Source organism: Nannobrachium achirus (assembly GCF_963921795.1).
Source record: "Nannobrachium achirus genome assembly, chromosome: 5".
Classification (NCBI taxonomy): Eukaryota; Metazoa; Chordata; class Actinopteri; order Myctophiformes; family Myctophidae; genus Nannobrachium; species Nannobrachium achirus.
The window spans coordinates 51,976,345-52,002,325 of record NC_137814.1 but is presented as its reverse complement, the minus strand read 5'-3'; the positions used below and the strand labels follow the sequence as shown (position 1 = coordinate 52,002,325).

Genomic DNA, 25,981 nt, shown 5'->3' with positions numbered 1-25,981 from the left:
ATTGATCATTAATTAAGTTGAAGTACAGTAACCTGATCCCATTCTTTTATGGTCACAAATTGGTTGCTGATGCTGTCCGGGCAATGAAGGGAGGGACGTGATCTTAACGCTCATTGGACGGCCCCGGCCATCAATCACCGGGCAGGATCCACTCCCATTGGCTGGGCTGTGACGAGCCCCGGTCGTGCGTAAGTAGCAGCAGGGCGGTTGGTTGGCTCTCACTGCAGCACCACCACTACCAGATGATGCGCTCCCTCTCATAAATAAGTTAAATTCTCACAGACACACCTGCTTAATTTCAGCCGAAAAAACTTCAGTTTTCACTTTTGAATTAGATATTTTCTCGTAAAAAAAGGCACCACCAGGATGGCTACAGATACAGGCATGCCGCCGCGGCAGGACACCATAAAGAAATTGTTTGAGAATCTCTCCGGCGCTGGGAAGTGCATCGGCGTGTTAACAAGTGGAGGAGATGCTCAAGGTATTCACCGTTGATTTACACACACTCTGTTCACTTCACAGTCACGTGTTTGAGCAATTAAGATGATGATGATGCAGGGGCTTCAGTGGAACTATACTGATGTCCCTTTATGTTGCTGAGTGTGTGTCTCGTTGTCGTTTTATATTATTTAATTAAATAGTTATGCAACAACTAGCTCTGCCCGTTCTCCCCTAACGCTATGTCACCGACTCACCGATGAGAATCTCTCCGGCAGGAAAGGCTGCTCAGCATCTCATTTGCAGTAAAAAATAAAGAATACACTTTCGCTACTCACCAAAATTAAGACGGCTTTATGGAGATGAAAGCCCGCTTTCCTTAGTGGAGACACGCATAGCCCCCCACCTCACGTCTAAAATACACTTTTTAGCCAGAAAAGAAATCATTTCACCGGAAGGCAAAATCTGGTCAATGGACTTTTCTAATGACACGATCTGTAGAGGGCGCTGTGGAGTAGCTAAAACCTCTGGTGAAATATTGTCTTTTCTGGCTATAAAAGTGTATTTTAGACGTCAGGTGGGCGCCTGGGGGCTCCAAGTGTTGCCACTAAGGAGATTAGGCTTTCGACATCTTAGAACCGCCTTTGTTTTGTCAAGTAGCGAATGTGTATGTTTTATTTTTTCTACAGACGAGAGGCTGAGCGGCCAGACATAGCGTCAAGGAGAACTCCTTCTAACGCTATGGACCAGAGCTACCATCCATGGCATGCACAGACAGTCAGTCGGAGTCTGAGAGCTATCACAGGGTTATTCAGAATCAGAAACATCCTTTCGTCCAAATACCAAACGTGTGTGGTGGTCACCTTTTTTGGGACGATGATGTTATAGTTGTTTGACGCAGGCTGAATTCATACGCCTGTTATATACATCTGTTGACTTTTACAATGTGATTCTTGATTGATACGGTGCGGTATCAACAAGTGAATATGGTGACCTTGGCATTTCTCACTGATTATTGAGGAGCACAAGTTGTGCGTCGATTTGGCACCCTGCACTGCGGTATGACCCACCCATCCATGTGTGCATGCATGTTCCCCTAATCTCTCTCTCTCTCTCTCTCTCTCTCTCTCTCTCTCTCTCTCTCTCTCTCTCTCTCTTTGTGTGTGTGTGTGTGTGTGTGTGTGTGTGTGTGTGTGTGTGTGTGTGTGTGTACTCAGACAGTATTTAATATCCCTACGTGTACTTGATATCTGGCCAGCAGAGATAGTAATCAATTTAGTCTACTAAGGAGGATACCATAGTTGTACAGTAGAAAAATATTGTAGTTGTGTGAGAACAGTGGTTCTCATATAGAGGGATCTGCTGCCAGGGAACCCCTGGACCTGGGGTCCTTGAGGGATTCCAGGGGGTCCCCAACAAAATGAGGGACTATTTTATAGTATGAAATTGCAGAAATAGTGATCACACTACAACTTGTCTATTTTTGAAGATTTATGAAAATGTTTGCCCATGACACGGTCAAAATAGCGTCTCAATTTCACATAGTAGTTATTCCAATGAGAGACAAATGAATTATATAGAATATAGAAGAAGAATGAATAAGAATCACAAGTTTCACTTTCTCCACCTACAGTATAGATTTGCAATTGTAGAATGCTGTACTTCTAATCGAATGACAGAAATCTTCTCTTATGGGGGTCCCTGGCCCCACATCTTTTCAAATAATGGGGTCCCTGGCTTAATACGTGTCAATTTGGGAGTCCTTGACCTGAAAATGTTTGAGTGACCCCTGGTCTAAGGGTAAGCTCACAGACAGTACAACATCATGTGACACCACACCATCGTACTACAGAGTATAATGAGGTTTGGGATGCTGCCATATCTGTGCTACGTGAGTAGCAGCGGGTCCGTCCTCAGTGTCCTGACTGAGTCATTTCCTAGGAGGAGGAGCCCTGCTGGGCTGGATACACAGTGGTGGAAAAAGCACTCAAATGTTATCAATACTGCAATGTAGAAATACTCAGTTACAAGTAAAAGTCTGGAATTCAAAATGTAATCGAGTAAAAGTACAAAAGTACTGGTATCAAAATGTACTTGAAGTACCAAAAGTAAACCTGATTTTAACATGGTGGCGCTAGAAGAGGGGCATGTGAGAAATCAGGTTGTGGTTTGCCAGCCAAGGAGCGTGTGTGCAAAGTTTGGCATGGATAGGGGCAACGGTGCCAGAGATAAGAGTAGGGCCAAAAATGTGATGTGACGTGACGGACAGACGGAGGGACTGACAGACAGCCGGTGGAGGTTGTCATAGTAACTTGCGACCTAACGGTCGCACCAAAATGTTTTGAAATAGCAATATGCAATGTGGCCCACTGTTTTGAATGTGGAGATATAGTGGCCCTCTTTATCACCTAAGTTGCCCACCCCTGCTCTAGGTTAGGTAGTCGTCTACTTTGCCTGTTCATAAAAGTTCTTTATATATGTGGGACATTTTTGCTTTAGCCTCTGAAAATCAGGCACTGGAACAGTTGGCATCAGTTGGCCCAATTTTATAGAGGTCCCCCCCCTGACCTTTGGACTACTGGGCCTGATCCCAACAGGCCCCTTTGGGAATCCAGCTCTGGAGCTCTCTCCAATATAAAACTAGGCTACTACTGATGAACGACTAAACCCAATCCTTCACAACTAAGTATCTATATTTTAGTGCATTCATAGGCTATTGTTATTCTACACCACTATGCAGATGTATATTTGAATGTATTTAATTAAGTTGTCGTGCAGTGAACCATGTTGGGAGAGTGTTTTCTGCTGGTGATTCAGTCAGAGTGTATCAAAGGGTGCGTTCGTATATGCGCACCGGGTGTGGTTAGGGTTAGGGGTTATGGTTAGGTTTAGGCATAGTTTTACTGAGGTTAAGGTTAGGGTTAGGGTTAGGCATAGTTTTACTGAGGTTAGGGTTAGGATTAGGGTTGGGTTTAGGCACTCACTACAGTCTCCCATTCATGTCAATGGGGATCGACGTCATTTCCGAACGCACCCTTGGATACCCTTGGATACGCTCGGACCCTTGGATACGCTCGGACTGAAACACCAGTAGAAAACACCATCCCGAACCATGTTGAGGGTAGGCTTTCATGAAAGCTTTCTGTCCATAATGATGTGATCATTTACACTGATGAACTACAACGTTCTGTAAACAGTGACGTCAACTTAAGCACGTGTTGCACGCTCCATCTGCGTGGAGCCCTCTCGCTAGCCTACTTAAGCGATGAGTGTGAAGATTTCTCACAGTCTCACTGAAGTCTACCATTGCTGCTGGGTTGTTTTGTTTGACACGACTCCATGCAACAGCAGAATCGTAAGCAATGGCTTGTGCCTTGCTGTGATTTCATAGACCAGGCTCGCTAAATGTGATTACGACTATGATGCATTGAGCCATCCTTGGATTTTAAATGTGTTTATTATGTTCCACAGTTCCAGCAAAGGAAATGTATAGTTAATGTTCTATTCATAGCAAACGCTGCTGGTGCCTGCAAACTGATGCATGATGAATCATTTTTAAAGATGATTCAGTCTGCTACTGTAGCAAGAATCTCTCTCGGGCTATGTGTATTTCATGGCTGCACTAAAACATACTATATGTGAGCAGTATGGATGACTCATGCATTCCCATTGGGTTATTATGTAATTACTACTACAGAGTAGGGCTGTCACGATATGAAATTTTACATGACGATTAATTATCACTAAAATAATTGCGATTAACGATTTAATTGTGTTTTTGTCGTTGACAATTACATTTCTGTTTGGCTTTTAGGCTTTGAAGTTGCACATGGCAGATATGACACATAACCTAAATACACAAAGAAATGACTGACATATTTGACAACTTTCTACTTAAAAAATAACATTGATAGTGGAAATAGCCGATCTACAAGCTCACAACGCGTCGCGATGCGACGCGTTGTGAGCTTGTAGATCGGCTATTTCCACTATTTCTGAAAATGTTTGAAAATGTATGAACATTTTTCAACATTCACGATTAAAATAATTGCGATTATGTCAAATAATTGCGATTAGACGATTATGTAATAATTGAGACAGGCCTACTACATAGTCCCCATCAGTGCTCAGCCCTCGATTGAAAAACAGTTCACGTGAGCTATTACACCTCTGGGTAAAAGCAAACAACCTGTCCAGTATTGATCTTTAACATTCATTGGAATGTGTACAATAAACAGCAGGTGGGTTGGGTAGCTAATGTGGTAATGTAATGAAAGTGCAAGTAGCAAAGCTAATAATATTAGTTAATGCTGGCTAAAGTGACGGTCGCAGTTACTATCAAACCCTGCACAAACTGTCAGTCCCTCTGTCTGTCACACCTCACACGTCACACTCTTGCCCTGCTCATATCTCCGCAACCGTTGCCCCGATCCATGCCAAATTTTGCACACACGCTCCTTGCCTGCCAAACTACAACCTCCAAGGACCCCCGGAGCTCAGGTCCCTGGGGGACCCCCAGATGTAAAAAATGACCAAATGTGCAAAAATTACCAAATGACCACCCCAACGGGGCTGCTCACGGGGAATTCCCGGGGACCACCGACTCCTGGTGCTCCAGAACGGATGCAAAAGTGGTGGCGCCCCCAGTGGAGGACCCCCTCCACTGCAGCTCACATAAAATGCCGTAACTCGGGCTAGGAGCGTCCGGGAGAGCCGGGGCCGGTACCTATTCGTCCGCCAAGGCAACGCGGAGACCCCACCCCTCATTTCTCACATGCCCCTCTTCTAGCGCCACCATGAGGCCGATTCTTGCAAAACACCTTTTTGGACATTGCTCCTACAGATTTTGCCCTAAAATCACACAAATCGGTACACACTATGTCTACACGTCCCCCTACACCCAGGAACCAATGGCACTTACAGCCCTCTTTGTGTATACATCTCACCTGACGGTCGCTTACAGTATCTCCCGATTAGGGAGTCTTACTGGTAATATTAGTTAATGCTGGCTAAAGTGATGATGAATATTATTTTCTTTGAGCGGGATGGAGGATGGCTGATTCTGCGTGTCCGTGAGTCCATGGACTATTGGACTACAGGCTACAGCACACAGACTATTGACTACAGAACCATTCTTTCGTAAATGAACACCCTACTTCATCATACTACAGCGTCACACAAAAGAATCCAAAATAGCAGATCCATAATCTCGAGCAAATTGATCTTGTTGATCTGCTATTTTTTTATATCTTTGAATTTGAATCCTGAAAAGTTTCTACCCGAGAGAGGCAATATGTTGGGGATACTATAGATCCGTGGTTCTCAAACTATTTCATGTCAGCGACCCAGCGATATGCATGCGGCCGCAGACCCCCATCTGAACATATTTTGTGCCAGGGAACCCCATACAAGATAGTCAGTGTGGTTAAAATGTTAAAAATGAATGAAAATAGCAGATAAAGATATACAGCAGATATGTTTCGAGCTTACTGTATATAGATCGTCTTTTTTCAAATAGTTGATGTGGAAGATTAACGTCACGTGATTCCGATACTATATTATCTAATTTTTCTGGGGACCCCCTCAAGGAAGGGCTGGGGGTCCAGGAACCGACTTTGAAAAACACTTGCTGTAGATGACCGGACTGTGTGTCAACAGCATAATCATTTTAACTTTTTGTGTCATTCATTACATAATAATTTGACTCAGCTCTCTCTTTCTTCACAACAAAAGCGACTTCATACTAGTAGCCATCAGGCTTGGCAAGCCTGTCCCCCATATGTCCTGTTCTTGGATTACTGGCACACTGACACACTTGCACATGGACTATTGACTACAGCACCATCTGTGAGACTCACTTACAGTCACTCATACATTCATTGTTGATATACTATTTGTATATTACTCATTCTATTCAGTGTTAATGGACTACATATTGTAAGGCCGACTTCACTGTAGCTTTTCATAGGTGATAGATGTACAATTCATATACATATTAAATTCAAGGTGATAGATTGCACAGTATAATATTTATTTTTAGAATATACTGTACATTTGTTAACTCAGTCAGACCAAGTTAATATGTGTAATGTCAGACTCTTTGTCTTTTTCGACCTTTACCTACCTATCTCAGTGGAAATAAGCTCCCTAAGCTGTGTGGTGTTTTATTCTTTGACAGTCAAGATATCAGTGATGTTACTAGGTTTTCAATGTAATGGGTCCCGGGACCCACAGGTGGTCAATCAAATGGGTCCCAAAATTATTTTATGGGTCCCGCGATGATACACGCATTACGTATCAGCGGTGAAAACATCACAAAGGACTTTGATTTAAACAAATGGTGGCAATAACTTGTATGCCGTTAATAAAGGACAGAAGCATGTATTTACAAGATGTTCTCAATCATCTCATCAATAATGCCAGAACGCACAGCTGTGGAGACTCCACCACATGCTGCTCAGCTGGTGCAGTGAAATGACTGATAGCAGGAAGGATAAAGTTGTATGCATCCCAGGGATGCAGTGATGCTTAGTTTAATGCGTCCTTTATAAAAAATATGCGTCAGGTACGCAGGATGCAGAGCTAGTAGTATCACTGAGATATGTATATGTTTGTGTATGCATTTTTTTCAATAAAGACATCAATAAATCGATCAAGCAAAACCCAGGTGCTGAACATAAAAAAGTGGAAATAAAAGCCGGTCATAGAAGAACATGAGTTCAGTTCAGTACAGTTCAGTTTATTACCAGCTTTTTCTGAACAGAATACAATCATTGTGCATTGGTGCAACTTAAGCAAGAAGAGAATTTAAGGCACAAGTTGTCAAGTTCATTTGACAGTAAAATAGAACAACATGAGTTAAATAAAATGAAACAAAATATAGTGCAACAAAATTGCTTAAAAAGTTACTTAAAAACATATCCACACTCTTGTCCTGAGGTCTTCAACAGGGGTTCCGGGACCCCTAGGGGGTCCTCAGAGTTACTACAGGGGGTCCTCCAAATCTTTTAGTGATAGAACGTTTTTTCCTCCTTTTTTATATTATATAATTATATATCCATATTATCCATATTCCGTGAACTTGTGAGCTTGTAGAGCGGCTATTTTTGTCAAAGGGCTTTGGTGTAGAGGGGAAAAGAAGCAGACTAAGTACAGAGTGAAAGGTCAAGTTTATTAAGTATTGAGGTTCAAGTGGTTAAATATCTGAAAACACAAACTGACATGAATCCAAAATATACTGATGATTGTGCTGTCAAACAATGAAACGATCTATGATAAGGTTGCGGAGGTCCCTGCTTCATCTCTCTCTCAACTAAGGGGTCCTTGACCTGAAAACCTGCTCTAGTCTATTGACATGTCGTTCAGGGCATAGCCACATCCCTCCCACTTCTCATGGACAGGAGTCAATGGATGGTTGGTGTTGTTTGCAGGAGTGGGAGCTCTTGGCATATCACTGTGTGTGTGTGAATCATGTTGGCAGCGGGTATCTGATTTGTGCTCCCCTGGGTTATTGACTGCTCTCAGCGACAGCTAAATAGAACCTGTCTATAAAGATGAAACCAGGCCTGCTGTCTAGTTGTCAGGTATAGAACATAAATAGAGGTGGTGTAAAAATCTGATTATAACCATGGCATACAATTGTGACCTAACATATGATCCTTCTCTGCAATCAAAATGTCAATTAAAATTTGAATACATTTTAACTGGGATTACTGGACTGATGTGAATTTATATAATATTTCTTTATACCAAAGCGCCCTTTGATAATGGCACAAAATGCCTTTTAGATAATAATGATCCATCCATCCATCCATCTTCAACCGCTTATCCGGAATCGGGTCGCGGGGGTAACAGTTCCAACTGAGACTTCCAGATTTCCTTATCCTGCGCAACTTCCTCCACTCCCTCTGGGAGTATACCGAGGCGTTCCCAGGCCAGTTTGGAGATATAATCCTTCCATCTGGTCTTAGGTCTGCCATGGGGTCTCCTCCCAGTGGGACGTGCATCGAGGACCTTCCTAGGAAGGCGCTCGGGGGGCATCCGTACTAGATGCCCGAACCACCTAAGCTGACTCCTTAATGATAATGGCACAAAACTGATTTTTACAGCTTAACAAAAACATACTAATTTTACTCTCTCCATTCTCTATTCCCCATCCCCACGTTCCTCCTCTCTTTCCTGTTTTTCTACACTCCTCGTCTCCTTTCCTTCTCCTGCTCCTCTCCCACCTGCTCTTAGGTATGAATGGGGCCGTGCGGGCGGTGGTCCGGATGGGGATCTACGTGGGAGCCAAGGTGTACTTTATCCACGAGGTGAGAGCTATGCTGACTCAGACACCCAGACACAGCGCTGGGGGTGCGTGGTGGGGTGGGGGGGTCTAATATATATACTTGACAGTTAACTTAATGAGGCCTGACTGGCCCTTTCGCACTGATTCTCTCTGCGGGCGCAAGCAGCCTCCATGCATGCAAAGACTGGCGCACTTAAGGTCAATACAGTACATGCAAAACCCTAGAAGAGTCTTTGGTGGGAGAAAAGACAGTAACTTTGTCTTTCTGCAGACCTACATAATGCCTGATTAATGCTTGGTTGTGCGTCGTGCTACTCAACGAACATAGCAGATGTACATGGTCACAACACGTTGCTCTGTGACACTTTGTTGAGCTTGTAGATCTGCTATTTTCGGGTGTGTGACACCGGACATCTGCACACCGGTATACAGTAAACTTTGCATAACATAATGGTTGCAGGTTCAAGACCTACCAGTAGTATGCTCTTCATTTGTCACTCAATATGTCTCTCAGCCAAATGGCTAACTTTAGCCATTTGTAAAGGAAGTTGGACATAGACCACTGAACGTGTGAACTGAATAATCATGTGTAAATTGTGCATGAACTAGGTAGGAGAAGGTTGACATAATCAAACATATTGAACACACTTTTTATTTCAAACCAAACAAAATCCTTTCTTCATAAAGCATAAACTCCCCTTTATTTAACCTTTTCTGAAGCATGCCTGAGAACTTGAGGTCAAAATTAGGTAAGAAATCATGGATACTTGAACTGAGGTCAGGTTTGTAAAACGAGATATGGATTGCATTTGCACTTGATATCTGGTCCTGAATCTGAGACGTGCACAAAAAGTGGTTAGGGTACTAGTTGGTGTAACACTTGCTGTCTCAGAACAGGTAAGAACCCACAAGCACGACTCAGATACGATCAGGTAAGAAATCACTGTTCACATCATGGTTTATTCCAGTTAGCAGGCAGGGTTCAGAATCAGGAGATCAATCAGTGAAGGAAAACTCAATATTTTATCAGACAGAAATGTAAAACAGCACAGTCAAAACGCTTAGTCTAAAAGGATTACACCAAAATATCATTGCGTCCTTATTTCCATTGGGTCCTAGCATAGGTGCCGGCGGGAGGGTCAGATGGTCCTGAATGTCCCCTCACAGTTGGTGACACTATTGCCATTAACTGGTCTATTTTTATTTGTTTATTTATTTTTCCCGACCAGCGCTAGTCTTCACCCGACCGTTTCCCATTGTGCTGCGAGTTCGTTGTTGTGCCAGACAAGCTAATACACAACAAAAACTTTGGGTGTGCCATGTGAAATAAGCTCAGGCTAGAATTAAATGCTGCAGCTCAATATACAGGGGAACAAAGTTCTTCTGTCAGTTAAAGTGAGAGATGGGATCACGGAATCACCTCCCCCCCACCCCCATTAATTAATTAAATTCAGTAGGTAATTCAATTTAGTAAGGTACTGTACAGAATGTACAGTAGCTTACTGTTAACAAGGATAATACTGTATGTGATGATTGAGATGTGCCCTCATTGGAATGTGTACAATAAACAGCCGCTGCTGTTGTGTGCTAACATTGTCTGTGGTGATGATGGTGGTGGATGCTTTATTGTAGTATAATTGGACCAGCTATAGGCCAGATTCATATTCCATTGCTTCCACTGTTCTGAGCCCTAACACAGACAGACTGTGTTTCATATGCTGGAAATATGCTTTTGTTTTAAACGATGGGGATCCTCCAAACGAAACATTTTCAAAACAGAGCAGACATGAATAAGAATAACAGCACAGGGATCTAAAAAAACAAAAAATAAATAAAATCAATCCTAAAAACAACCGTGAGCCAGTGTAGCGAAGCTAAAACTGGAATAATTATGTTCTCTCGTCTTAGGTTTAGTTCAAACTCTGGCTGACACATTTTGTTGTAGTCAGTCAGTTGTTTTCTTTGGCAGGCCAGAAAGAAGCGCAATATTTCTAAGGTGAAAGAAGGCAATCTTGGTGACATGATTAATGTGTGTACCCTAACCTCAGTGGGGGTATTTCTGAATGGGGATGTTTCTAAGTGGGGGTGTTTCTGAATGGAGGTCTGCCCCCAAGTTGGGTAAAATTCAATTCAGCATCAAACACCACCATTCATTACTGAAGTGTTACTTTCTTCAGCCAGAAAGAAGTGCATTGCAGTAATCAAGCCAAGGGCTGTCATGATTATGACATTTTACATTACGATTAATTGTCACTCAAATAATTGCGATTAACGATTTAATTGTGTTTTTTGTTGTTGACACTTCTGTTTGGCTTGTAGGCTTTGACGTTGCACATGGCAGATATGACACATAACCCAAATATACAAAGAAACGAAGGACATATTTGACAACTTTACACTTTAAAAAGAACATTGATGGTGGAAATAGCCGATCTACAAGCTCACAAAGATCTGCTATTTCCACAATTTTTTAAATGTTCAAACATATATAAACATTTTTCAACAACGATTATCACGAAATAATTGCGAGAACAAAAGCGCGGATCAACGTTTTTGCAACGTCCAACGACAGATATATAAGCTCTAATTCGCGCAATATTTCTAAGGTGAAAGAAGGCAATCTTTGGTTACATGATTAATGTGTTTATTAAAATTCAATTCAGCATCAAACACCACCACCAGGTTCTTTACTGAATGAAGTGCTACTTTCTTCAGCCAGGTTACCGAGTCTACTTGTTATTGATTCCTCTCTGCTCGCTAGAACCAATTATGGAGATTGGAATCAACCGAGAACCGATAATGATTCAGTGTGTGGTCCCTCTCCTCCAGGGATACCAGGGAATGGTGGATGGTGGAGACAACATTCAAGAGGCCTCATGGGAGAGTGTGTCCAGCATGCTGCAAGTGGTGAGAATAGCACTCTAATATCTCTCTCAATGAGTACACTTACTTTATTAGAGGTATACACACACTAGGGATGGGACGATATGAAAACTTCACATCACGATTATTGTGCCAAAAGAAATTTACGATTTACGATATTATCGCGATAATGAAAATCTGTTATCCTGGGGCGGAACATTTGCCAAAAAATAGCAGATCTACAAGCTCATAACTCGTCGCAACGCAACTCGTTGTGAGCTTGTAGATCTTCTATTTTTTGGCGAAGACATTTTATAGAGAGTGAAAAAAGACTATCAAGTATGTATATTATTAGTACCTTTTACCAATTATAGAAGGTTTAAGTGGTACCGGATATGCAGCTCGGCAAATAAAAGGTGAATTGATCCCAGTGCATGACGGAGGACGATATCACGATAAATCAAATCTCCACGATACGATTATTGTGAGTGTTTTTTTATCCCGATAAACGATAATATCGCTTATCGTCCCATCCCTAACACACACGCACGAACGCACACACGCACACACGCGCACACACGCACACACACACACACACACACACACACACACACACACACACACACACACACACACACACACACACACACACACACACACACACAACATATGGCTTCACAGGCAGCCAGCATGATGTCTATAACATTCTGTCAATAGTGCAACACTTCCAACTATTGATTATCGCCGTAGAAGACACAATTTAATTGCAGTAAATGCACAAGTTTGCTCTATCGGCTTTCAAACGCACACTTCGTCAGAGAGTACGCTGACAAAAGTGGGACTCTGGCGGGACTCAAAGCCACAACATCTGAATGCCATCACAAATGCTTGACTGTAAGTCCCATGCGCTATCCGTTGCGCCACACACAAGAGTCGATGCATCAGCTTTCGTCCCATCTCTATATCACTGTCACCGGATCTCTTTCTGTCCTCCCTATGTGTCTCCCTCTCCCGCTCAAATTCAAATTGAAAGGGGCTTTCTTTATTGGCATGGGAAACATACATTTACATTGCCAAAGCAAGTTTGGGGGGAAAAAAACATTTAGATATATTAATTAAAGATTAATACATTTTCGAGAAACGGGGATCCCTTCTTGTTTCTGCTTTTCATCTTAAAGGGGAAGACCACCCATTTTCAATATTGAACTATGTCATTAATATACCTTAGAGGAAATAGAAAAAAAGTTCCCCCTCTTCTGTGTTGCCTAGAACTGGAGGATTGATTTTGGGGTTTGAATTGCAAATCACAACTTGATGACAATACACATTGTACTTACAACCCCCAAATCAATCCTCCAGTTCTAGGCAACACAGAAGAGGGGGAACCTTTTTTTATTTTTTTCCACACAACTCCTCTAAGGTATATTAATGACATAGTTCAATATTGAAAATGTGTGGTCTTCCCCTTTAAACTGTTAATGTTAGGTTCCTGCAGAAACATTAATGTAATTCACTGTCACTTTGTTGCTGCAATACCTGCAGCTACTGGCAACTTTTATAGTGGATGTCTCCACTGCATGAGTTGACACACGGATCCCCACTGGAATCAATGACTTCTGCGTGAGAAATACGATGTGTCAAGAGCTTCATTTGAACGACGAGTCTTACACTCTTTCTTGTGTGAGAGTTGGCAGCCATGTGTAATGTTGGTAATGCCAATAATATTATTGTAAAAACGATGCATTACGATGCCACTTCTGTGTCGCTCTGCAGGACTGTACTGTAATCAGCCTGGGTCCTGCTGTGTTGTTATTATTAGACAGGGTAAAAGAAGCGTGAAAAAAACAATAACTATGTCTAGGGAGGGAACTGCATTAACCCGATTAAGATCTGAGGTCTACAAGCCAGTAGTTCTCAATAAATATGATTATCTTTGGGGTCGCGGCCTGAAAAGGTAAAGAACCACTGGATTACACCATGTAGTGTGGGGCCTTAAGGGGAGCAATATGCTAATTTCGTGCAAATTTATCTTAAAGCGCCAAATTTTGCACAGATGTAGCCCAGGGCATGCTCTATTCATGGTTTAGCTAGGGCGCCCGAGTTTGCGACCTTCGGGGTCACCACAGCGGTCAAATCAAGTTGGGCTCCCATCGACTTTCTATACAGGAGGAAAATACCCAGAAAATAAATGTTTTCTGGGTATTTACGTAGGATGTGAGGGGTCTAACTAGGGGGTTGTCATGATGCTGAATCCATTGCAAGCATTTGTTTTGCACAAAAAACATTCCATGGGCTACAAATAGCCCCAGAAAACGCCCACAAAACTGTGATTAGTGATGAAAAGTGATGGGTCATCACATTTCATCACTAAACCATCGTTTTCTGGGGCCATTTGTAGCCCAAGGAGTGTTTTTAGTTTAAAACAAATGCTTGCAATGGATTCAGCATCATGACAACCCCCTAGTTAGACCCCTCACATCCTACTTAAATACCCAAAAAAAAAAGTTTTTCTGGGTATTTTCCTCCTGTATAGAAAGTCCATGGGAGCCCAACTTGATTTGACCGCTTTGGCGACCCCGAAGGTCGCAAACTCGGGCGCCATAGCTAAATCATTAGAGCATGCCCTGGGCTACATCTGTGCGAAATTTGGAACTTTAAGACAAATTTGCACGAAATTAGCATTTGCTCCCCTTACGGCCCCACACTAATGGGAATGGATTGCAGCTTCAGAAAGAGACTCACATGGTGTCTGTCTTCCCATCAGGGCGGCACTGTGATCGGCAGCGCTCGCTGCAAGGAGTTCAGGACCCGCGAGGGCCGCCTGAAGGCCGCAGAGAACCTGGTGAAGCTCGGCATCAACAACCTGTGTGTGATCGGCGGAGACGGAAGTCTGACCGGTGCCAACAAGTTCAGGGAGGAGTGGAGTGGCCTGCTGGCCGACCTCCTAAAGCAAGGTGACGGATTTAATCACAGTGGCTGTCAAACGCCATTCAATCACTTATTTCTTTAAAGGGAAACTAGGTAACTTTAAGACTGTTTTTAATACCGGTATATATGTATCGTAATTGCCGGAATATAAACCGCAACTTTTTTCCCATGTTTTGAACCCTGCGGCTTATACAACGGTGCGGCTTATATAAAGATTTTTACAGCTAACAGCAATTAAAAACAGCCGTTTTTAATTGCTCCCTTTTAACTTCAAAGGGGTTGTGCACTGAGGTAATTGATTGGGCCATAAAAGTGTCAAGTGCTTGTTAGTAATCACTCTTATCAATGAAAGCATCAAAGACAACTACCTGTTTTATGCCTAGAGGGGAGGGGGGGAATGTGTTTGTATACACACAGACTTGCCTAGTTCCCCTTTAAGTGTCCTGTTAATAACCTTCTTCCCCCAGGAAACTATCAGCGAAAGAAAGAGGTTGCTATTTCTTCCTCGCAATGTAAACAGATTTTGACTCCCCCCCCCCCCACACACACACACACACACAAACACCCCCACACCCACATACACACTGTTTCCCCTATAACAGAATTATCAAGTGGTTCTCAGGATCCATGTGGGAATGGTCTGACCTATAACTAAGGTTTCAGCCCGATCCGAACCTCAACTTGCATTATAGAATTGTTAAAAGATAAATATTTATAGAAAACATAATGTGGAAAAGGGCAAGAAGTAAGTATTTGGCCTGATGGCAGTGTGCACAAGAAATGTATTTACGCTGCCAAATCGTTCCAACGGTTTGTGTGTCTCTCCATTAGCCCTGGACACACACACACACACACACACACACACACACACACACACACACACACACACACACACACACACACACACACACACACACACACACACACACACACACACAGACACACCTATAACACTCCACTTTACACTTTGCATGACACAGACATTATTCATCCACACAAAGGGGGCTTTTTGAGCAGTGCTAGCCACTCCAACGTCTGGCTTTGTGTGTTTGTCCATGGTGTGATTTGTGCCCGGCTAGCTCAGTCGGTAGAGCATGAGACTCTTAATCTCAGGGTCGTGGGTTCGAGCCCCACGTTGGGCGCAGTCCTTTTGGGGGTGGCAGTGGCTCAGGGTTAGAAACCGTCATTAGAACACAGAGGGTTCCCAGTTCGATCCTGGGCTCCTCCAGAGTTAGTGTTGAAGAGTCCTTGAGCAAGACTCTGAACCCCTAGTTGCTCCCGGTGAGCAGGTTGGTTCCTTGCCATCATCTGTCATCGGTCTATGAATGTGTGTGTGAATGTAATGCACAATCTCTATGAAGCGCCTTGGATAAAGGCGCTATATAAATGCACCATTTATGGAACTCCATATATGGAGATAACTAACGTCACAGTTAGAACGGCCCATATGAGGAGATACAATATGCACGTGTGAAACAGAGTGCCTCTGCTTATGTTTCTCTGACAGCACGCAAGGAAAAGACTTGACAGATACAGATCTCCATATATGGCCATATCAGTTTGATATGTCTTATATGATGAATGGTGTGCCACCATAAAAAAATAAAATAAAATATATTGAAACATTTGATCTAGTGGGGATCCGTTGCCAGCTTGACTCAGCTGATTGAAGTGGTCATATTTGAGTGCAGGGGGGGTAATTTGGCAGTTGGGTTTCTTGATCAGGGACACTCCTCTTCCCAGGTGGGGTTCTCTACCCATTCAGCTATGGCTGCCCCCCATAAGATTAATGGAGATGCCGGGGATTGAACCCGGGGCCTCATACATGCGAAGCATGCGCTCTACCACTGAGCTACATCCCCCCTGACCCTTACTCTTAGAATAGTAAACGAATATCTGTGCTATCACTTTGCTAGATTTACATAAGCCTCTTCTAAGTGCAATCACCACAGTTACCTTTAGACTTTTGCCAGGCCTCAAACCTTGTGTTTCTCAAGCTGCTCATGAGTATATAGCCCCGTTTTCACTGAGTCAAACTTCTGGAAGTTTTTTCCAAAATGACGGCAATTTTGAAATTCACGCCATGTGAAAACGGCCACTTATTTCGTCTTCCGTGAGTTTTGGTGTCCCAAACGTGACGGGAAAATACCTAGTAATTTTTGCCTAAAGTCCCGGCAGAATAGAAATATCCCCACAGTGAAAACGGCATACCGTGATTTTTACTTTTTTCGGACAAGCAGGTGCACGCAAGGAGCCAATATTAACAGTTAAAGCATTGTAATTGGGATTGAAAGCTTCAGAATCCATATTGCATTCGAATGTTAAGCCAGCCAAACACAGAAGACAGACGTCGAGAAATGCAAGCTTAATGCTAGATCAATGCATGGTTCAAAATTATTCTATAGCCTATTTGTAATTAAGCTGTGTGGGTTTTGATACAAGTCCGCTCTGGAGACAGGAGCGCGATGCGCTCGTAATGTGATAAAAGCTGGAATCTTTACCAACTTTTTTTACGGTGCTATAGCCTATTTTTTGTCTGAGTGAGACACAATGCGCTCATTTGGCCTATGCTGTGATGAAAGTTGGAAGCTACCAACTCAAAGAGCGTAACTTGTTAAATCCATTGGTGAGAGAGAAAAGGAGAGACGAACAGACGTGACTCGCTGCTGCTTTAGCAAGCGATCAAGCGTCCAGACGCAGACGGTGTGGTAAGCACTGGTTGCCATGTTTGCTAATTATAAGCGACTATGGTCTTGATTTCCGTAAAGTTGCTTGTATGTATTGATCGTTTCTGGCTGCTTTTTATTTGTTGTGATCTTTTAGATCGGTAATTGTCAAGTAGCTGATGTGGCGATGCTTATAGTTTTAAATTGCTTTTGTGGCCTAGATAATATCACTTTTTGGGGCTTATTTTCGTACACCTGGTTGCTTATTTCTCTCGCAAAGTCTGGCAACACGGATTTTCATTCCGTGACGGTTTAGTAGTGAAAACGATGTATTTTATGGCGATGCCAGCATTTTTGCTCATGTGAAAACACCCAAAAAACAAAACTCCCGGCAAGTTGAAAATGATTATGCTAATTATTTTGCAGGAAAAATTCCGGAACTGTAGTGAAAACATGCCTTAAGTGTGTAGTTACACACATACTATAAATATATTTGATATTGTGGATGCAGCATAGCTATAAAATAATATATTAGTCTTAGCTATGCCTTATATACAGGATATTTAATAGATCATGAACAAGGTAAACTACATACTAATAGCTTGTATTTGAACACACAATACAAGTGTTTGTTTCAAGTTAAAGTCTGCTGCTAAGAACATCTAATTAAAGGGGAAGACCACCCATTTTCAATATTGAACTATGTCATTAATATACCTTAGAGGAGTTGTGTGGAAATAGAAAAAAAGTTCTCCCCCTTCTGTGTTGCCTAGAACTGGAAGATTGATTTTGGGGGTTGTATTGTAAAGTACAACTTGATGATATCACACCGTTGAACTTTACAATACAAACCCCAAAATCAATCTTCCAGTTCTAGGCAACACAGAAGGGGGGGAACCTTTTTTCTATTTCCACACAACTCCTCTAAGTTATATTAATTACATAGTTCAATATTGAAAATGGGTGGTCTTCCCCTTTAAGTTATGGGACTGTCTATTTGTACCTTTTTAACAAGAGTAAACAAGGATAGTTAGAACTTTATAACAATGTTATATAACATATACAAACTATTGACATGGTCTTAACAAATGTATTTCCTAACCTTAAATCATTATTTGTTATACATTTCTTCACAGCTTTACTGTTGGCTTTTCCAATGTGGATGTTAGAAAAGTAGGATGAGTGTCATGTAGGCAGCATGTCATGTATTGAAAGTTGTTAATTAACTATTAACAAATACACACTTCATCAGAGAGTATGCTTACAAATACTTAGACTCAATTAGTAGTAGCTTACTAATAATTTGTTCGTGATATATTAAATATATATATGATATAGTATATTAACACTTATGTTGCAATGATTTTTTCTCTTCAATGTCTCGCGTTGCCATGGTTACCATAGACTTCCATGTAATTGTGCAAGTGTGTAAAAAGTGCACGCCCATGCCTAGATGATGCACCATGTGTGTAGATGCTGTTCACAGCTTTCAAACAAAAAAATCCGCTTGGAAATCTGTTCAGGCATTCATGATTTATCAGCCATTATGTTTTCTTCAGATGTAAACAAACATGGCTGCCATGTTTGAAAGAATGGGTTGGTATGGGGGTTAAACATGCAATTTCGCGATCGCGATCATGCCTAATACATTTCTGGAGGTCCCAAAAAAAAATTGAGAAATTTTTTTTTGAATTTTTTTTTTTCTTTTTTTCAAAAACGGCCCAAACTCGGGAAACTCGGGGTTGGCACAGCACTAGTACCAATACAAACTCGGGAAACTCGGGGTTGGCACCATATGTGTTAAGATATATAAAATATTAACATGCATTTAACAAGTCATTTAACTACCAGTGTGTGAGGGATTTATTCGCTATCTACATGGCATAGTTATAAATCCTTAACTAACTATTAATGAACATTTAACAAATCATTAATAACTATTTATCTACCATTTTGTGAATGATTTATTAACTCGTTATAACACCTTATTCGTTATTCTAAAGGGTTGGTAATAGAATATTTTTAAACAATGTTGACAACATTTTTAAAGGACAACACTTTGGTTTTTTTTACATCAAGGGTTCATATTTTAAATTGTAATTAGAAAAAAGAAAAGATAAGTGTTTAAAATGTGTTTCATTTACTGCTTTCTATAGTTTTAGTCATTTTAAGGATTTTGATTTCAGTGGGTTGGGGCAAGCGTACAATATGTCTTTTAGACACAATAAGCCCATTCTCAAGATGCACCGCAATCTTTCATGGGCAGATGGTGTGACTAGTAGTGTTACTGTAAATAGTAATAAAGAAATCGCCGGCTTTATTTACGCAAAGAAATTTACGCACCACTGAAATCAAAATAGCTAAATGGCTAAAACAATAGAAAGCATCTTTTCTTTTCTCTAATTACCATCTAAAATGTGTCTAAAAAGAAATGTACGCACCACTGAAATCAAAATAGCTAAATGGCTAAAAAAATAGAAAGCATCTTTTCTTTTCTCTAATTGCCATCTAAAATATGATCTAAAATATAAACCCTGTAAAAAAACAAAATTGTCCTTTAAAGCTGAGGAAACTTGAGTATTTACTGGTCTGTGAGGAGGGGGAATTACTTTTCTGCATTTACCCAGCAGATGGCTCAGATGAGCGCTCTTATGTGTCATGCTCAGTGACACTCTTTGACAAGGCTTGAATCTGGTACTACCTCCCAGGTGGCTGGACTCTCAGAATAATGAGAAATTAGTCAACAGGGATTACAAATTAGGTAAACAAACAAAAGGAGATTTAGAATCCTTTCACCATTTGATGCAGTGGGGATCTGTTGTCAGCTTGACCCTGTTGATTGCTGTCCAAGTTGTCAGACTTGAGTGCAGGTGTTGCTCAGGGTCATTCTTTGTTCCAGGTGGCTACCCCCGCCATAAGATTAGTGGAGATGCCGGGGATTGAACCCGGGGCCTCATACATGCAAAGCATGCGCTCTACCACTGAGCTACATCCCCCACAACACTTAATGTGAACACACCTATCTCATGCATCTTAATCCAAATGCTCTCTCTGAATAGTAAGGAGAAATATCTGTGCTGTCACCATTCCCGTGGGAAGTCATTTACAGCAGGGGGGGAGCTACACTTTCCCTTTCCCTCTCCACACGCTGTGGACAGTGTGGAGACAAATCAAAAAGCCAAATGGCGTACACACAGTGGCCACGCCACTGACGCCAGCCAGCACGATATATAGACAGATGTCTTGTTTACCAACATTGAGACTGCACATGCCTGTTTCATATAATCATTCAGTTCCCAACAGATCCCCAAACCTGTTGTTTTGGGGAGCGCTGCCTATCAGTTCATTCAACCTCCTCTCTGTGTTGGCTGGTGACTGTGAAGAGACGCTCCACATAATACTTCACCCCAGCAACGGCATTGCGCGACGAGAACAACTGATATACAAGCTCACATCTCCTTGCGGATGCGACCGATGTGAGGTCTGCTTTTCTCGACCGTTTTCTGCGAGCGACGTCGCATAAATGATGAGTGGTTCTGAGGACAGCTGCTTTTTGTCCTCAAAAAGCAGTTGCTTTATGTCCCCCCAGCACCCCTACTTCCCGCGGCAATGGCTGTCACTGTGCTGGATTTAAGTGCAGCCACCATCAGACTACTGTGGGAACACACATGGGCATCGATCAAGAGGACATCCCACACCTACCTACGTGGACATACTAAAGAAAGATCTGGCAAGATATGGAGAACAGAGATGACTGTAGATGCCGATGGAGGGCTGAGGACGACGTAGAGAGAGGGCCTCAAACCTGGGACCTTCTGTTTCCCAAACAGCTCATGGGTACATGTGTGTATCTCTGTCCAGGCACGTGCAGTCTTGCACACAGACATCAAAGGGGGCTTGAGCCCCTGCCCTTTTACCCGTCTGTAAAAAGTGCCCTCTCCAGACCATGAATGCAGTTTTCACTATGGTGAAAGAAATGCAAATGCTCCCTTTCCATGCCATACCTGAAGGCAGCATTCAAGAGAATTGCCTTGTCCAAACTCCTGAACTTGCATCTTATGTTGAAAGATTTGCCCTCTCTGTATAGAAATCCATACCGTTACACCGCATCTCTAGTATTGCCTTGATTATGCTTAGTTTAGTGTCGATCGGCAAATCGGTACACAGTATACTCAATAGTCATTAAACAAAATGGGTGCACATTCCCACTAAGCCAAGGGAGAAATGCCACACATTTTCAAGATCAATTGTGAGCTTGGAGGTCTGCTATTTTCAATATTTTCACCAAAGTGCCCTTTTAGAAATTTCAGCCCCTGCCTCTCTAACATTATCTGTACGTCCGTCTCTGTCCCCAGGTTCGATTAATCAGGCTCAGTTGCAGACTCACTCCATTCTGCACATCGTGGGCATGGTGGGATCCATCGACAACGACTTCTGTGGCACAGACATGACCATCGGTACAGACTCTGCCCTGCACAGGATCATAGAGGTGGTGGACGCCATCATGACCACCGCGCAGAGGTATTCTGTATTTTATACTTATGTCCATTTTAATTTAAATCTAGAAAAGATAGCAGCAGCAGCAGCAGCAATAATAATGATAATGATAATACAAAAACAGATAAAGGGATATTTCACTTTAAAAAAATGTTTTGGTCATTTTATCATCTAATCAGGCTTTTATAAACACCATGAACAGATTTTAATTTGCTTGATTCAATAGGGTCAGGGTTAGGGTTAGATATTTGATGTAAATGTTACCAGGCCCTCCTTCTCGAGGGCCCCTCCCCATACACACCCATTGTAACGTCAAACTCCATTTTAACCATGATAGATTCATTAACAACACCCATTATTTTTTCTGGTGACTCATAATACCCTCCTAATACGTGAGCTGGCCATTTTGTTCATTTACTTCATTCATTCTTTTCCATTTTCCCAAAGAATTATTACAAATAAATTAAAAAAAGTTATCAAAAACACTCGGCCAGCTCAAGTATTAGGAGGGTAGTATGAGTCACCAGAATTATTCTGGTGACTCATAATACCCTCCTAATATGTGTTTTAAATGAATCTATCATGGTTAAAATGGAGTTTAATGTCATATGTTATAACGCATTATACATGCAATTAAAATGCACTCATAAGACTTCATTATGCATGTTAATAATTATGCAACAACAAAGACACTTTACAACAGACTAAGTTAGGGTAGTTATGTTGCACTGCACTTATAACGCATTATGACCAACACTTATAATAATTCACAAACCTTGTTATAAGTGGTTATTCATCATTTTAAACATTTCTAGCGAGCGTCATGAAGCCTTATAAGTGCATAAATGTGATGCATTATAAACTAGACTTCATTATACAGGCTTATCCCCCCAAAAAATATATTAATATACAATAATCCCCTTGCTCTTTCTCTATTTATATGCATTTACCCCAAACAGGTTTTTTCTACACAGTATATCATCCTATAGTGTTAAATAATATATTGATTATCCATCAAATGGAACCAAATTGACCCTTTATTCCATTTGTACACTGAGAGAGATAAATAAACACTGAGTATTTTACTGTGAAGAATCATATATCGTTCAATATACTGGATTGACTCCAGTCAATGCAACATTCGGGTCGAGTGAAACCGATCAAGCACCACTGCCATTAGAGAAACTGTCATGTACCCTTTAGAAATCTATTCTACAATTTCACAAATGCATGGTTGTCATTCTATATAAATAAAACGGCACTTAATTGTGGACAAAAGTTTAGGTTGTCGTCCATCAGCAGCAGCTTGCAGATGGCAGAGATCCCTTTGTAACTTAGTCCCCGACCATACACGTGCAAGAATGAAATGACAAAATAATACGAATAAATCATAATCAACACCTGCTCACTTCAACAAAAAATGTTCTCCTTGTTTCTCTTTACTTCTTTCTTTCTGTATGCATAGTTCAGCAGAGCAATCACAGCATAAGAGGGAGTGGGCAGAGTCCTCATCTCTTTTTCCCAATGCTAATACGAGCAGTTTGAAATCTGAGAGGCAGCGAGTTTAGACAGACTAGGGGCGGGGGGACGGGGAGGCGGGGGGACGGGAGGAGCTCTGTTGGAGGGGGCTGCTGGTGAAATCTGATCCCCGGGGCCGGCTCAGGACACGTGGCTCCAGAGTTAAGAGGACAGAAACTCTAAATCAAAAACGTATTCGATCAGGTTACTTGTGTTTGCGACCGAGGTTGTGTTTTCCCCCCAAACAGAGACTTTGCCAAGGCCCGCACGCAGCACATTAAGTAAAAAAACAAACAAACAATGAAGTCACTTCATGTAAACTAAAGTGAGACAAAGAGAAACAGAGGGAGCGATTGACAGAGCTATACAGGGGGAGGGGGAGCTCTAGGGCATATGGGCTCTGTGGCGCAATGGATAGCGCATTGGACTTCTAGTCAAGCACTTGAGAGGTGATTCAAAGGTTGTGGGTTCGAGTCCCACCAGAGTCGAGTTTTTATGGGCTTGTACTAGTCTGTGAAAGGAAAAGACAGAGTAGATAAGTAGTAATTTCTGTGGAAGCATGTTGGGCAACATGTACTCTGTTTCTCTTCTGTTTTGTGTAATTCTGGGTGTGTACGTGACTGAATCCACAGCACTGGAGACATTATTAGCAATATTTATACAACCATATATACTCTTACTCCACTAGTATTCATTCGCCCCCCACAATGTGATTCATATCTGTTCTGCTTCAGTCCAAGGCAAACATTGATAGTGACAAGTTCTGTGACAACATTGAGTTTACAGAAAAAAGTGGGTTAGATAACTTGATTCTGTTTGTGGGCATTGTTTATGACTCAGTGGTTCTCACAGTAAGGTCCGGGGACCCCCAGGGGTCCTTGGGGGGTTTCCATGGGGTCCCCAGCTAAATGAGTTAATATGACATCAGAATCAGTTTAACTTTTTCAAATTTTGTATTGTTATACGTTTTTTTCAACTTTTGTCATATGGTCCAATTGTTTTTGTCAACCCTGATCTGTTCTCTGTATCTGCTATGGACGATATGCATAAAAATGAAAAACTTTAATAAACAGATGTAAAAAAAAAAAAAGAATCAGTTTAACTTTAACCCTATAAACAGTATATCTGCTACTGTCAAAAACATTAAAACCAGTGGGTCAGGACCCCCAGGGGGTCCCCAAATGATTGGGGGGGGGGGGGGGGAGGGGGTCCCCAGATGATGAACTTAATGTGCAACATTGTTTTCTCACTCAACAGTAAACAAACCAACATAACGTTTAAGTGTATAGGGTATCTACTCATCTCTGAAGTGTCAATTTAAGGACTTTTTAATACCTCTAAAATGACAAATTAAACATTGGCCAAATTGTCAAACATTATTGTTTATGTGTCTCTTTCCCCTCTATGCTCTCCCAGTCACCAGAGGACCTTTGTACTGGAGGTGATGGGAAGACACTGTGGGTAAGGATTGTCTCTCTGTTGTTTTATTGTTTCCCTCATTGTGAATAACATCAATATGTCCACCTCATGCTTTGTTACCACCAATATTGTAATTCAATTTGTAGTTAAAACTTTCTTTATTAGGATAACCCCATTGAGATGTACCATCTCGTTTTCACAATCACTATATTGTCAAGACCTGGAAACAAATCATGCATGCTTTTGTCTCTTCCTGACTATTGTAACGGACTCTTAAGGGCCATTTATAGTTACATATTGTTGATTTTGTGTACGTTTTGGGTGAGAGATTACCCTACAGTAAATCCGTCGACATCCATAGCTCCTCCTCTACGTTGTGTACGTGCAGACCGCTCTCCGTTGGGCCGCAGGCAACATTGCGCCTCGCAGCACAGAACAGAATAGCTATAAGCAACGCATTTAGCCAAAATATGTAGAACCACAGAATTTCTTGACCCGACGTGATGTTATAAGTGGTAACAGTCTGGACTGGTTCTGCTGTCTGTTGGCAAAGTTGCATCGCGGATTTGCGGTAAATGTAAAACTCCGCGAGGGTACAGATTTAACCACATGGATCCGGACCCGGTGTAATTATAACAAAACACACCCACTCATATAATTCCCAAGTATATGATGAGCCGCTGAGCTAATTAATCAGCTCTTCTTGTGTGCCTTGTCTTGCTGACAGCTGTTGGAGGATAGGCGGTGTGTGTGACTGTGTGAGAGTGAGAGAGTGTGTGTGGGTGAGGAGTCAACAGTCAAGGCGTCCTCTTCACGTGGTTGCGACGTTCCTTTTTCCCCGTTTCTTGAAACAATATATTTCTCATTGGGACTCATAGTTTGAGAACCACTGTCATAGAGCAGAGGAAAAGTAATTTTCCTCACTACTGCGCCTACGATTGACAACGGTGGATCCGATACGATTGGATCAATAACTACCGTCTGATACGAACACTATGTTCAATACAATGAATTTAATTGTACACACACACACACACACACACACACAGGTACCTGGCCCTGGTCAGCGCATTGGCCTGTGGAGCAGACTGGGTCCTGATCCCTGAGATGCCTCCTGAGGATGGCTGGGAGGAGAAGATGTGCCATAAGCTGTCAGAGGTAACACACACACACACACGCACGCACACACACACACACACACATGCACACGCACACGCGCACACACACACACACACACACACACACACACACACACACACACACACACACACACACACAAGAGGGGCTTAACACTTAATTAAGTGGTTAAATCATAGTGATTTGACCATTAGTTAATAGTGAGCACCAGGAATTAATGATTAAC

At 41.9% G+C, this 25,981-nt stretch overlaps 1 protein-coding gene across 1 annotated transcript in view; it reads left to right on the top strand.

Moving 5' to 3' along the window:
- Positions 1–366: 366 nt before the first annotated feature.
- Positions 367–25,981, top strand: part of LOC308285156 (ATP-dependent 6-phosphofructokinase, platelet type-like) — a gene marked incomplete at both ends in the record, with an annotated part of 91,539 nt that continues 65,924 nt past the window's right edge. Inside the window, 7 exons of the mRNA XM_080725873.1 lie at positions 367–481; positions 8,677–8,750; positions 11,558–11,635; positions 14,355–14,544; positions 21,540–21,705; positions 24,616–24,660; positions 25,668–25,776. Of these exons, the coding sequence (XP_080581999.1) occupies positions 367–481; positions 8,677–8,750; positions 11,558–11,635; positions 14,355–14,544; positions 21,540–21,705; positions 24,616–24,660; positions 25,668–25,776 (777 nt within the window). The remainder of the gene's footprint in view (positions 482–8,676; positions 8,751–11,557; positions 11,636–14,354; positions 14,545–21,539; positions 21,706–24,615; positions 24,661–25,667; positions 25,777–25,981) is intronic.